Genomic DNA, 12,462 nt, shown 5'->3' with positions numbered 1-12,462 from the left:
TTGTCTTTGCTAGTATGTATGTGCAACAACTTATAATCTTCTAGCTTTGAAAAAAAGAGGGGAAAAAAAATGTAAAAAATCAGGGGTATACACACAAGTCATGACAACTAGATATTGTTGTGTTTGAAGGTAAAAATGAAACTCAATCACCTAAGATTAGGACCAACATTAAACTCAGATAAAATTGTTGAAGAAAATTCACAGCTTTCTGAAAGTGTACTCATCTCCACTGCCAAACACTCCTTAAGCTCCTCCAAAACAACACTAATGTCAGGCCTTTGGTTACCATTTGGTTTGGTGCATGACATGCCTATCTCCGCCATTCTACGAGCTGAGTTATGGTTAAATTCTCCTTTTATTCTCACATCAACCACATCTTCAATCTTCCCTTTCTTCATTATTGGAGCAACCCAATCTAGAAGGTGAATGTTATTTCCATTGTAGCTTCTTGTTATTGCAGTGGAGCCAGTGATCAACTCAAATAAGATTATCCCGAAGCTATATACATCACTTTTCTTATTCAAATTTCCAAGCGTTTGGCTTCTGAAAACATAAAAAAAATATGATCAATTTACCATCAATTTTAAGACATCGTGTGTAGAAGGTGAAATTCAATTTTATTGAAGTACTTACTCAGGATCAAAGTACCCTGGTGTTCCAGCTAATCGTGTTAACATTTCAGGTTGATTTTCAACTTGGAAAGTTCTAGACAATCCAAAATCAGCTATTTTGGCTTGCAACATATCATCTAATAGTATGTTGGCAGGTTTTAAATCTCTGTGGATTATTGTTGGCTTGCAACCATTGTGTAGATAATCAAGTCCTGAAACATCCATGGAAGAGGAAGGAAAGAAAATAATTAAAATAATAATAATAATAACGAAGAAGAAAGGTGAGAAAGTTGAAGGTTGATGATGATGGTAACCATGTGCTGCATCCACTGCAATTTGAAGTCTTTCATTCCAACTCAGAACGTCTGTGTTTGCGTCTGTAGCCAAAACGATTCTATTAATTCTAGTTGAAATTAACCTCATTCACACGTCTTAGGGAGTATTTGTCTCAAGACTTCAAACAAATTTAGGGTTTTAGGATTTTGATTGAAATTCTATTAGGATAGAAGTTAGGCTTAGAGTGAAATTACTAAAGATATGAGGTTCCAAGTATCTGATTATATATTACTGCTATATCTTTCATATTTTGATACTATTCCAGTTCTATTTGAGTTGTTTCTAATTAACACATTAGAAAATGAAATCTCATCATAAAACATGATTACCAGATAAACGTTGCCGCAAATTTCCATTGACCATGTATTCGTAAATGAGGGCCTTGGTGTTACCCTCGTCGCAATATCCAACAAGAGAAACCAAGTTTCTGTGATGAACAATCATTAAGAGTTCCGCCTGAAGCATTATCATATGAATTCAATCAAAATTGAAAAAACAGAGAGAAAAAATTCAATAATTGTTTAAAACATATATTATTTATAACCTCAGTTTGAAATTCCCTATAGCCCTGCTTTGACGTTGATGAGAGCAGCTTAACAGCAACCAGAGTTTTATCTTTCAAAGCACCTTTATATACTTTTCCAAATCCTCCTTCTCCAATGATGTCTTTGAAATTATTTGTAATACTCACGACTTCAGAATAACTGTACTCCCGATGTTTTTGCTTTAGTGAAATTTTCTCTTCCGTCGAATTTCTCGAATTCTCTACAAAACATAATCCACAAGACATATTCACAAGCAGATATTTCCTCTCCAAATTCTCTCTAAGGGCCAATACTTATCATCAGAAACACAAAAGCAGCATCAAGAAATGACATGACTTACTTTTCTTGCTTCTCTTATAAATTAAAAGTACGACCAAGGCTATAATTAGGATGACGCTTCCTACTACAGCAATGATGATAGGAAGAACAGGAACTTTCTTTTTCTTTTTCTTGCAAGGAGGTGACAAACAGAGTTCTGGATTATCACCCACTCTGCATTCAACAAGAGGAAGAAGCGAATAGTGAGAATCTAAATCACAAAATCAAAGGCAGTGACAAGAAGAATATGTGAATTTCTCGTAGAATTTAAGGGAATACAATCAGTGATACCTCAAATCCAAAACTCCATCTATAGATTTCACATGAAGTGCTTCCGGAACTGAGCCACCAAGATTATTACCAGTTAAATCGCTGCAAGGAAATGGTCAAAAGATAATCAGTAATCCAATCAATTATACTGATCCTATCCTGCAAAATGTTTTACTTGCAATTGAGAATCGAGGGTTAAAAGAGTTAATATTTTACAGGATTTTCAGAAGAGGTAGTTGTGCTAGAAATTCTGGAAGTGATCCACTTAAGTTATTGTAGGATAAATCCCTGTAAGATAAAAAAGCAGGTTGAGGATTAGAATAAAAAAAAGAGCTATATGTAATGATTTTGTCAATCAAAGTTCAATTTCATGTAATCTTAAACAGTGAAGCACGTACAGAGTCTCCAATTGAGTGAGATTCAAGATGGAAAATGGGATCTCTCCTGTTAAATTGCTCCTACTCAAGTTCCTGCTTTCCCAGAAATTATTTACATCGGAAATTATTTGAATATTTATCGACAAGGTCAAGTTTGTTGAGTTAAAATGAAGCACTCACAGTGAAATGATCCTAGGAGGATTACCGTGGCTGCAGTTTAAACCACTCCATATAGAAAATTCAGGCAAACATGGATCCCCCTGCCAGTCACTGTTCAATAGCTTGAACGTATTCTTTATGTCCATTACAGCATTAACTATACATGCAGACAAAAATAATGCAAAAACTTGTATCCAAAGACAATAATATTAATGTAATGAACAAGAATTGGAGAATGAAAGGAAGAAACATACCATCCTGTGAGAATGTAGGTGAATAAGAGAGGTTTGCGAAGTAAAAAAGCTCAAACCCATTGATAATGGGAGGAAGTTTCGAACCGGAAGCAGCGGAAATTCGCAAGTAATTCTCTTCATTGATATTAACAGGGATACCAGCGGAAGTTGTGCATATGGTTTGTGGTACGAGATACTGAAGAATTACAGATGGTGCAATGGTGTAGATGTCATTCAACACAATACTCATTTCTCGAACCGTTCCAGAACTTAACTTCTCAATCTCAGCGAAATGAAAGCAGAAATATATAGTAGGGCTGAAGTCGTAAGGGAACCACTCATAGACGAAAGGAACACTGGAATTTAGGGTTCCGTAAGCGGTTTTCAACATCGATGCTGGTATTTTGTACGGATCATTACTATTCTGCGTGATGCTCCCGTTCGTCTGAATCTTCTTCAACCACGATAAATTGAAGTCATCATCATACTCTACCCAGATTCGATCATCAACATCCTGTGGATATCTATTGAAGAAAAGGAATAATTCTTAAAATTAAGCAGGTTGAAACAAAGAATTAAGGCACTCCAGTCAAATGGATTACCTGAGTCTATAATCGCCGCCAACATCGCGTCGAGTGGACAAGACCAGGAACTGCTGGGGATCAGTGCGATAAACAGAGTTATCCAAGGGGCGTAATTCCAAGGTAGAAATGTAAGGGACTCCATTCCCAATATTGACAAGGCATACGTCTATGTAATCTGTGGGAGGCACGACAATGGCCTCCGTTCTAGTATCGTCGTATATGATGGTACTCCACAGATTAACGCCGACATAGATGCTGAAAACAGGGGTAGTGTTTTTACCGTCGTAATTGCCATAAACGAAAATGGCTCTGATCAAGTAATTGTTGTTTCTGCCGGAATCTGGGCGGAGAGTGTAGCAGTTCTTCACGCCGTGGGGAAAACTTCTTAGGTGTCTGTATTGAAGACGATAATTATCGGCAATGTCTGAGGAAATCTGACCGATAACTCCTGAATCTATGAGATTTTGATCTGATTTGTATGGAAATCCACTCTCGGAGTCTACGGAATCAACAACTCCGCCACAGTCGATGCTAATGAAATCTTCAAACAAACTCAGAGCGGCAAATTTCAAAATTTATGTAATTTATACAAAAATAAATAAATCAAATACGCTCACTTAAATAATATTTTAATATATTTGTAAATATTTAAAAATGACAGAAGAAAAGCAAAACTATGAAAATGGCCAAAATATTTTTAAAAAATGGAATGTTATCCATTTGTTATATTTAAAACATAAATATTTTACATTTTGTTATATTTATGAAAATTAACATTCTCTTTATATGAATAGTGAGAAAAAATGCAAAAATGAACGAGGTTCAATTTGCACCGAGTATTACTCTAAAAGTTTAGACTTTCTGTACTATAGATACTGATTTAGAGACATTGATTGACGAATATCAGTAGATATAGTCTATTAGTGCTTATTATCTTCCATTAATCAAAATTTGAATTTTATTATATTTTATAATTATTTTGATTCGTTTTGGTATATTTAAAAACAACAATAAATTAAATTTTAACTTGTTTTTAATTACGAAAAATATCAACTAAACCCTTTAAACATTATTGTTGTGTATTAATTTAAACTCTGAATCAATAATTTTAACCGTTAAAGATCACCAACGTTCATAAGTTATCAATTTTTTTCAATACATCTTTGGTTTGATTCAAATTTTGCTTATTAAAACTCTAAACTTTATAAAGAAACAATAATTAACTTAAATGGATGATTTAAAAATCACATCTTCCAAACCTAACCAGACAAATTAAAAGGTATAGTAAAATTTATCATTTCATTTTTTATTTTTCGAAAATTTATATCAACTAACTTCATATTTTATAACTTTGTGCCACAAACAAAGGCATTTTACACATCTCAATTGGCAAACACAACTCCTAAAATTGATGAAAATTGATGAAAATTGAAATTGGGTTTTATTTCTTTTGAAATCTAGGTAATTTGAAAAATGAAAAAAAACAAGAATGTTTTTCTAAATCTGAATTATGATCATGAGGTTAATCAATAAAAACAATAAAATTAATTTAAAGATCTTCTAAAAGAAAAATATAATTATTTGGTTTACCTTTGGGAGAATTGTCGGCATGAAGGGATAGAAAGTGGAAGCCAATTGCCAAAAGAAACACACACACCACATAGACCAAATTCATTTCTAAAACCCTATGCTTTTAATTGCATAATTCCTATTTCTTAATCTTCTTTATAGTTATAATCCAAACAAATTATTAGTTGCAATTGGAATTGGAATTGGAATTTTCATTGACATTTGACATTTTCCTATAAACTTCTTTATATATAATATGATTATTGATTCTCCCACTTGTTAATTCCTAGGTCAATGCTCAAACAACTATATACATACATAGATATAGATGAAAAGGGAAGAAAAATAAGTTAAAAACAATTTAATTAGTGTATTAAAAACCTAATTCGTGAACACAAATTTCTAATGTAATTACTATTCTTCATTTATGGGTAACGTTTTCAAGAAGTTATGTTGTATACCATTCTTTCTATGAATTTTAAAAATACACATTCACATTCCATATATATATATATATATATATATCATTGTGTCTTAGCTTTTGATCTTATATCAAACATCCAGTATCATCACTATTTGAATATATATTGTATAAGTAATGTAAGACTTTCATAATTTCCAATTAATTGTTAAATGGTAATGTCCATTTCAGAAAGTATACTAAGTTTTAAAAAAATTATCCAAATTCCAAATTAAATGGTGTTACATGAGTTTCTAAGTAATTAATTATATCTAAATGGCATGGGTGTTGAGAATAAATATATTATTGTTTAAAAGAAATATATATATTATTTTCTTTTTGTTTTACTTTTGGTGATCAATAACAAAATCCCTTCAAAAAATAATCAAGGAGTTGATTATTATTTACGAATGAGCAAAACAAGAGTACTATATATTAAATTTTGTCTCCATTCCTATCACATACAATGCGTCATGAAGATGATGGTATATATAATACTATATGTATCAATTTTTTATTTATTGGTATTATATCTAAAGAGTACAATTTAATTAGAAAATCCTAATATAATTAAAGCACAATTAATATCAACAACTCGAACCATTAGCTTAATTACCTAAAGTAATCAGTAGTTTATATTATAATTACTATTAGAATACATTGAAATATTTTAAATAATTTCTATTGTTATATATATAGAGCAAGGGTAATAAAATAGAGTAGTAGGGTTACATAATAGTTATATATATAAAGCTTAAATACTAATCCAATATAATGGATTATGAAATATTTAATAATGTTACATATCATAGGTAATTACATGTAACGAAGATGAATTTTATTCATGGTGGCAACTGAGAATTGGAGCAGCAATCACAGCAAAACCCTGGTGGTGGTGAACTACAACACATGCATTGAGGACACATTGGTGGATCTGCCCAAACCCAAAACCAAATTACCATTATATATCCAATTATGTATTCAATCTTAATTAAACATTATATATATATATATATATATATATATATATATATCCAAATTGATGTATTAAATTTGCTCACCTATTTTGGCCAAACGAGCTGCATGGGAGGTAGTAATTAGCATGAGATCAGGGGCAGAAGAAACCACCATTAGAACTATGAAAACAGCAACAAAACCAACGTTATTGCCACACCTTTGCAGAGCCATGATTATATTCTTTAACACTACACCAAATTAAATTTCTCTATTGCATGCTTTTATAGGCTGTTTTCCTTTAATTATGAAGCAAAGCATAGCCCCTCTATTTGACTTTCAAACATTTTTCTTACTTTTATATTCACTTTATTCTCATCAAACCTATCCCCATTCCATATTTTATGCACATCTCTAAGATGAGGTTTTGAATATCAAAAGAGCTTGTTTGAGTTCACACATTCATTATATTTTTATTTTTATTTTTTACTTAATGATAGAAAAAATTTAGTACATAAGCATAAACATTTGTAAGAAAGTATTGAATATTAAATTTTCGTGGATTATTAAATACAATAATGAGGTTTTGAATTTCAAAAGAGCGAGTTTGAGTTCACATTTATTAGACGATTTTTTTTTTCTTTTTTCTTTTAAGCAAGATATATACTCAACAATAGAAAAGATTAGTATATTATTAGCACACACACTCTTAAAGGAATTATTGAATATTGAATTTTCATGGAAGTACAGTATCAAGGTCTATAATTAATAATATGTAGCATAGAGAATACATAATCATCCCTCTAATTTTAAGGTTATAAGAATACAATGTAAGCTTTAGGTGTGAATTAGGCTCATTAATTTCGGTAAGTAATTAGAAAATAATTAAGATTGACTTTCTTTTTCTTCTTAAAAAAATTATGTTTGATCTTTCTTCTTTGATTGTAGTGCAAGGTTTAATGTGGCAATAATAGTCTCATGAAACTTTCAACTTAGAATTAAATAATGAGCATCCAAAAATTTTGTATATAGTTGCGATTCCGATTATTTAACTAAAACATTGCTAATGGATCCACACGACTTAGGGCATTAGAAAAATTAGTAAAAATATTGAACCTTATTTTCTATGCAAAAATAAATATAATAAGGTGCAATTGTCTTTTATTTATTTATTTACTTGTTGGCTTTATTAAAGAGGTATGATTGCTCTAATTAATTTTTTTAATAAATGGCCGGGTATGAAAAGCTTAGTCCTGGTCATTTATTTTTTAAAAAAATTATTTGTCATATCTGTTTTTTAAATTAAGTTTGATCAAAATGAAAACATGGGTTTAATTTCGTTTAATTAATGTTCAAATTACCATTACATAGAATACATGCATGAATATACAACAAAAACCATAAGTAACAAGCTAGATTTGAATTCATACGGATTAATGGAGATTCAAGCTTCCAACCATTCAAATGGACATTAGTACATGGCTTTTGATCAGCTTATATATTGAGCTGAGTACTGGTTTACTATTGAAGGATGTCTTTATATATTAGAGACGATAGGTGACGATGTTGAAGTTGGATTTGATGAAGCAGTAATATAAGTCCAATGAAATTATATTCACGGCTTCAACGGATCAGAAGTAGAGCAACAACCACAGCACTCGCAACACAAAGGTTGAATATGATCTGCATATCAATATATACAAAGGTTGCGTGAAGGATCTCTTAAGTCTAAGTCAACCCAAATTTGTTCATCTTAAATCTCAACCTAACTAAGTATCTAAACCCTTACACCTTGATCCAATGATCCCCACATATATATACATCACAGTAAGACTTGAATGTTTTGATATATATTCTCAGAACCCCATCTACACATGTACAATATAACAACTTCTCACACATCCATTTATAAACATTTTAATTCTGTCAACTCATTAATTGAGAAAGCTCTCTATGGTAAAACCATCAGACAAACATTTATGAAATTAAGTTGACAATAAATTAAACTTTTAGTTCACTTAGAGATAAAATTATTTAAGACTAAACTCCGAAACATTTGAGACTAATTTGCTCACCTGTTTTGGTCAATAAACGAGCTGCATGGGAGCTTGCTATCATGAGAGGAGAAGAAACCATCACGAAAACTATGAAAAGAGCAACAAAAGCAAGAGTATAGTAATGGGACCTTAGAATGGCCATCGTTATGATATTTTTTCAACTTTGTCGTAATAATCGAACCCTTCTCCCTTATAATATATAATACACACACACAACTGATCTATTCTGTTATTATTTTTGTATGCCATTTTTGTTTTAACCAAAGTTGGTGCTCTCTATATATTTGACTTTCAAAAGTACTTTTAGCTCCCCAGCTTTTATTGTACCTTTTTCTTATTAATCATAAACTTATCATCACTATATATTTTAAAAAACAATCTTACACATGACTTGGTTATGATTGAAATTGAATGCTAGAAGAGACAGACTACTTTAATGTAAAGACAAATCTAAGTTACCCCATGAGGATATATTTTCATTTAATTTGCTTAGACAAATCGGGATTTTGAGCACTAATTTGTATTAAACACTAAAAACAATACATTTTCAATCTTGTATGCAACTAAAAACACCATTCGTAAACCCACCAAGTATTTATAATCAAGCTATATAGAAATGTTATATATTATTCAAACTTGGCTAAACAGTGAATTGAACTTAATTGATTAAGATCCCATCTAGCTGTCACAAGCAAATTTTCAATTAATGGAAACTGATGAATTAGATGACGAGCATTAATTTTATTGTTTATTCAATATTTATTATTCGGTTTAATATAATTAAGGTGTGAATATTAATAGATACGAAATCAATTAATCAAGTAGACTTCTTCCATGAAAGGAAATAAACAACTTTTTAATTACATACATATCAGAAAATTTTCACAGTCGTTTGCTTTTTATAATTTACTCTCTTTTTCTTCCCAACAGATATATACAAGAACAATCACCAACAAAATGGAGCTTAGAGAGAATTTAGTTGCATCCATTAGGGTTTTCTAGATTGACTTTTTCATTTGAGAAACTCTAATTCAAATTAGTAAGGATTAAAATATATTGATGTTGATTAGCCCATTATAATTATATATCTAACAAAATGACACTGATGTGGTTATAACATCACGAATCAAGCATTATTTTCTTAAATCTTTCAAGATTGAAAAATAAAGAAAACCAAAATGAGCAAATTAAACCTAATTTCCATCATGAAAACACAAAAAAAGAAAGAGACAAATCTCAAATGCATCGAAAATCCTATTTATTTCATGGTTGGATCAACATATTCTTTTGTTTTTTCTTCTAATAAGTTTTTCTTTGTTTTTTTTTTTCCCTTACTGTTATTTTGAGGTCTAGATTTTGAGTTTTAAGGTAAACAGTGATAACTTAGATCATAAAAGAGTTTCTTTCTCTACTGTTATTTTGAGTTTTGAGTTGATTTTCATTTGGTGCTTACTTTTATCCCTAACTTTTGGTTTTAATTTTCATTTCATCCCTAAAGTTTCATAATTAACATTACATCTTTTTTATTCTTTAAGTTTTGAGATTTTTTTCCTAAGTTCATCTCCAAAGCATAATATCAAAGCTAAGGGAATAAGGGAATTCACAAACACTAAATTTGAAGTATATTATTTTCATTCTTTTATTCTTCAATTAGAATATCAAACTGAGACTTCATTAATTCAAATAACAACGTAACATTAATCTAATCACACATTAACCTAATTAAAACAAATCTTAATTAGTATTTATTATTATTATTTGGATAATGGAGATTCGTCTTCTCCTTATTCTCAAAGCATGCATGCATCTTCAAATCCTTACTCCCATGGACAGATCAGCAAGTATGATCAGCAAATTCTGATTTTTTCATGGCGACCCGTTCTGAGATGAAGTCTGAATCGGAGAAGCACAACAGCGGCAACAGGATCCCGCCGGTGGCGGTTCGCAGCACACGCACGCCGGACATATAGGCGGCCTATTAACTGCACACACATACACACACCACCCCAACTCATAATTAGCTTTAAATATTAACAACCAAGTTTTTTCCATTAAAGAAAATAGCTACTGTTGTTTATTAATCAAATTCAAATGTACAAACTGTCTATATTTAATTTACAAAAAAAAGGAAAAAAAATCCTTACTTTGCTGTAGAAGAACACGAGTGGCACTGGCGGTTGGAGTTGTCATGGGAGAGAGAACCATGGCGAAGACGAGAACGGTGATAAAAACAGAGGTTAGAGGGAGTTTAGGTATGGCCATTGGTAGAATATTTTGAAGAGATATAACAGTGAAGTGAAGGGGTATGTACTATTGGGTACGTACGTGTATGTACTCAAACTTCTTTGGATTATTGGTGATGATTTTGAAGCTGCATGGATCCATATATTTATAATGAAACCATGGGGTTTGAATAATCAATCAAAAGTGATAATATTTTGAAATATTTGTACAATTTTGACTTTCTTTTATACTTATTTCACGTTGTACAGTCCAACTTTTCCAACCATGTTCCAAAATATTACGCAAAATTAATCAACTTTGATGGCTGCAGTGACACCATGCATGCATATTGATTTCATCTTCTCGTGATGATCAAACCAAGCTAGGCTAGGCATGGTATATATATAAATTTGCAGTGTACTTTCTTTGAAAATTTTACTTTAAGATTTCGTATATTTGTTTGTTTTAAGTTTTTATATCAATTAATTTGTTGATATATATGAGAGATATGATGTTTTCCTACAATAACCCAAAAAGTCAATCCACCAAAATGGACAATATTACATACATTCACAACTACCAGTTTGATGCATACTTATTTATTTATTTCATTAACATAAGGGAGAAGGTTAATAATGTTGAAGAAGCATTATATTATCACTAGGAAAATGGCCATCAAGTTAATTTTAAGGCCTAATTAAAATCATAAATTGGACCTAAAGATGATGTTCCACTAAACCACAAAGACATTAATTATTTGCTAGTTTTAAGAGAAATTAGGGGAAGAAAGTTTAGGTGATGATGTGATATTAATTAATTTAAATGTTTCAAAGATTGTGTTAGATGGGAACGAGGGGAATGAAACATTTCAACCTTTTCTTTCTCCATATGCAATAATTATAATGGAAAGGGACACCTTAATAATTCTATCAATATCATGATACTCAAATCTCACATACATACACCTAATTAAAATGGTGCAAAATTATGAGGTGTTACATCATTTTTTTCATTAATACAAAACATATGTTTTTCTAAATATATACGCGTATATGAATACATCGTGTGCAACACCTATAGTCTTGCACATCGTCAATCATAATCAATCACGTAAAACAAACTATAATGTATGTAAGCAATACTTTTCTTTAATCTAGTTCAAAGGTGACTTTGAACTATTTGAGTTTATTTATTAACAATTTTGTCATCTCACCCATTGTGTATTATATTTAGATGGCTCAAGTACCAAATAAGTTAGAAATGCTTGTTTTTATTCACGTCGTTGTATGTTGTTTGGTTTCGTTTTTTAGAATTTTGAGCAATTTAAATAGATATCAAATAAGATCGACTTTCAAATGATAAAAGAATCAAAGAAAGTAATTATATTATATATAAGAAAAAAAACAAACACATATAACCTTTACGTGGTATCAATAATAAATTTGTTTAAAGTTTGCAATTGACGTCAGATAATGAATTCAATTAATTCTCAAACATTTTGGAGTAGTGAGGAAAGAGGTGGCATCTTCGAAACTCTAAAACATTATTCCCCATCATTTTCAACCTTTGGAAAGCAAGTTTGGTTTCTTCTGGGAGAATTTATTTTAATTTTGAAGAGAGATTTGTAATAAATTTGAAGCTATTGGCAATTCATGTGGGTTGGCTGCAGACAACATAAATTTCTTGATTGGATTTCACCTTTCTTCTCTTATATGCTCCCTAAGCTTCATGTTTATTTCAAAATGGGTTTTCATATATCATATCTC

The 12,462-nt window shown here is 30.7% G+C and overlaps 1 protein-coding gene and 3 long non-coding RNA genes across 4 annotated transcripts; all 4 read right to left on the bottom strand.

Moving 5' to 3' along the window:
• Nucleotides 1-17: 17 nt before the first annotated feature.
• Nucleotides 18-5,108, bottom strand: LOC101205735 (putative leucine-rich repeat receptor-like serine/threonine-protein kinase At2g19230). The gene is made up of 13 exons (XM_031889254.1): nt 5,024-5,108; nt 3,452-3,974; nt 2,871-3,373; nt 2,638-2,773; nt 2,479-2,550; nt 2,297-2,368; nt 2,102-2,182; nt 1,833-1,984; nt 1,492-1,712; nt 1,277-1,403; nt 926-988; nt 634-823; nt 18-543 (listed from the first exon to the last, which is right to left on the bottom strand). The coding sequence occupies exons 1-13, from the start codon at nt 5,106-5,108 to the stop codon at nt 147-149; spliced, it is 2,622 nt and encodes an 873-aa protein (XP_031745114.1). The 3' UTR covers nt 18-146.
• Nucleotides 5,109-6,130: 1,022 nt separating this feature from the next.
• On the bottom strand, nt 6,131-6,690 carry LOC116405286. Its single transcript, XR_004218441.1, has 2 exons — nt 6,524-6,690; nt 6,131-6,396 (listed from the first exon to the last, which is right to left on the bottom strand). It is a non-coding gene; the product is annotated as an uncharacterized LOC116405286 (long non-coding RNA).
• Nucleotides 6,691-7,742: 1,052 nt separating this feature from the next.
• LOC116405304 lies at nt 7,743-8,645 on the bottom strand. Its single transcript, XR_004218480.1, has 2 exons — nt 8,492-8,645; nt 7,743-8,099 (listed from the first exon to the last, which is right to left on the bottom strand). It is a non-coding gene; the product is annotated as an uncharacterized LOC116405304 (long non-coding RNA).
• A 1,427-nt stretch (nt 8,646-10,072) lies between these two features.
• On the bottom strand, nt 10,073-10,834 carry LOC116405210. Its single transcript, XR_004218373.1, has 2 exons — nt 10,618-10,834; nt 10,073-10,455 (listed from the first exon to the last, which is right to left on the bottom strand). It is a non-coding gene; the product is annotated as an uncharacterized LOC116405210 (long non-coding RNA).
• Nucleotides 10,835-12,462: the final 1,628 nt, after the last annotated feature.

The sequence above is a fragment of the Cucumis sativus genome, chromosome 7 (assembly GCF_000004075.3).
Source record: "Cucumis sativus cultivar 9930 chromosome 7, Cucumber_9930_V3, whole genome shotgun sequence".
NCBI lineage: Eukaryota > Viridiplantae > Streptophyta > Magnoliopsida > Cucurbitales > Cucurbitaceae > Cucumis > Cucumis sativus.
This window is presented reverse-complemented; position numbering and strand designations above follow the sequence as displayed.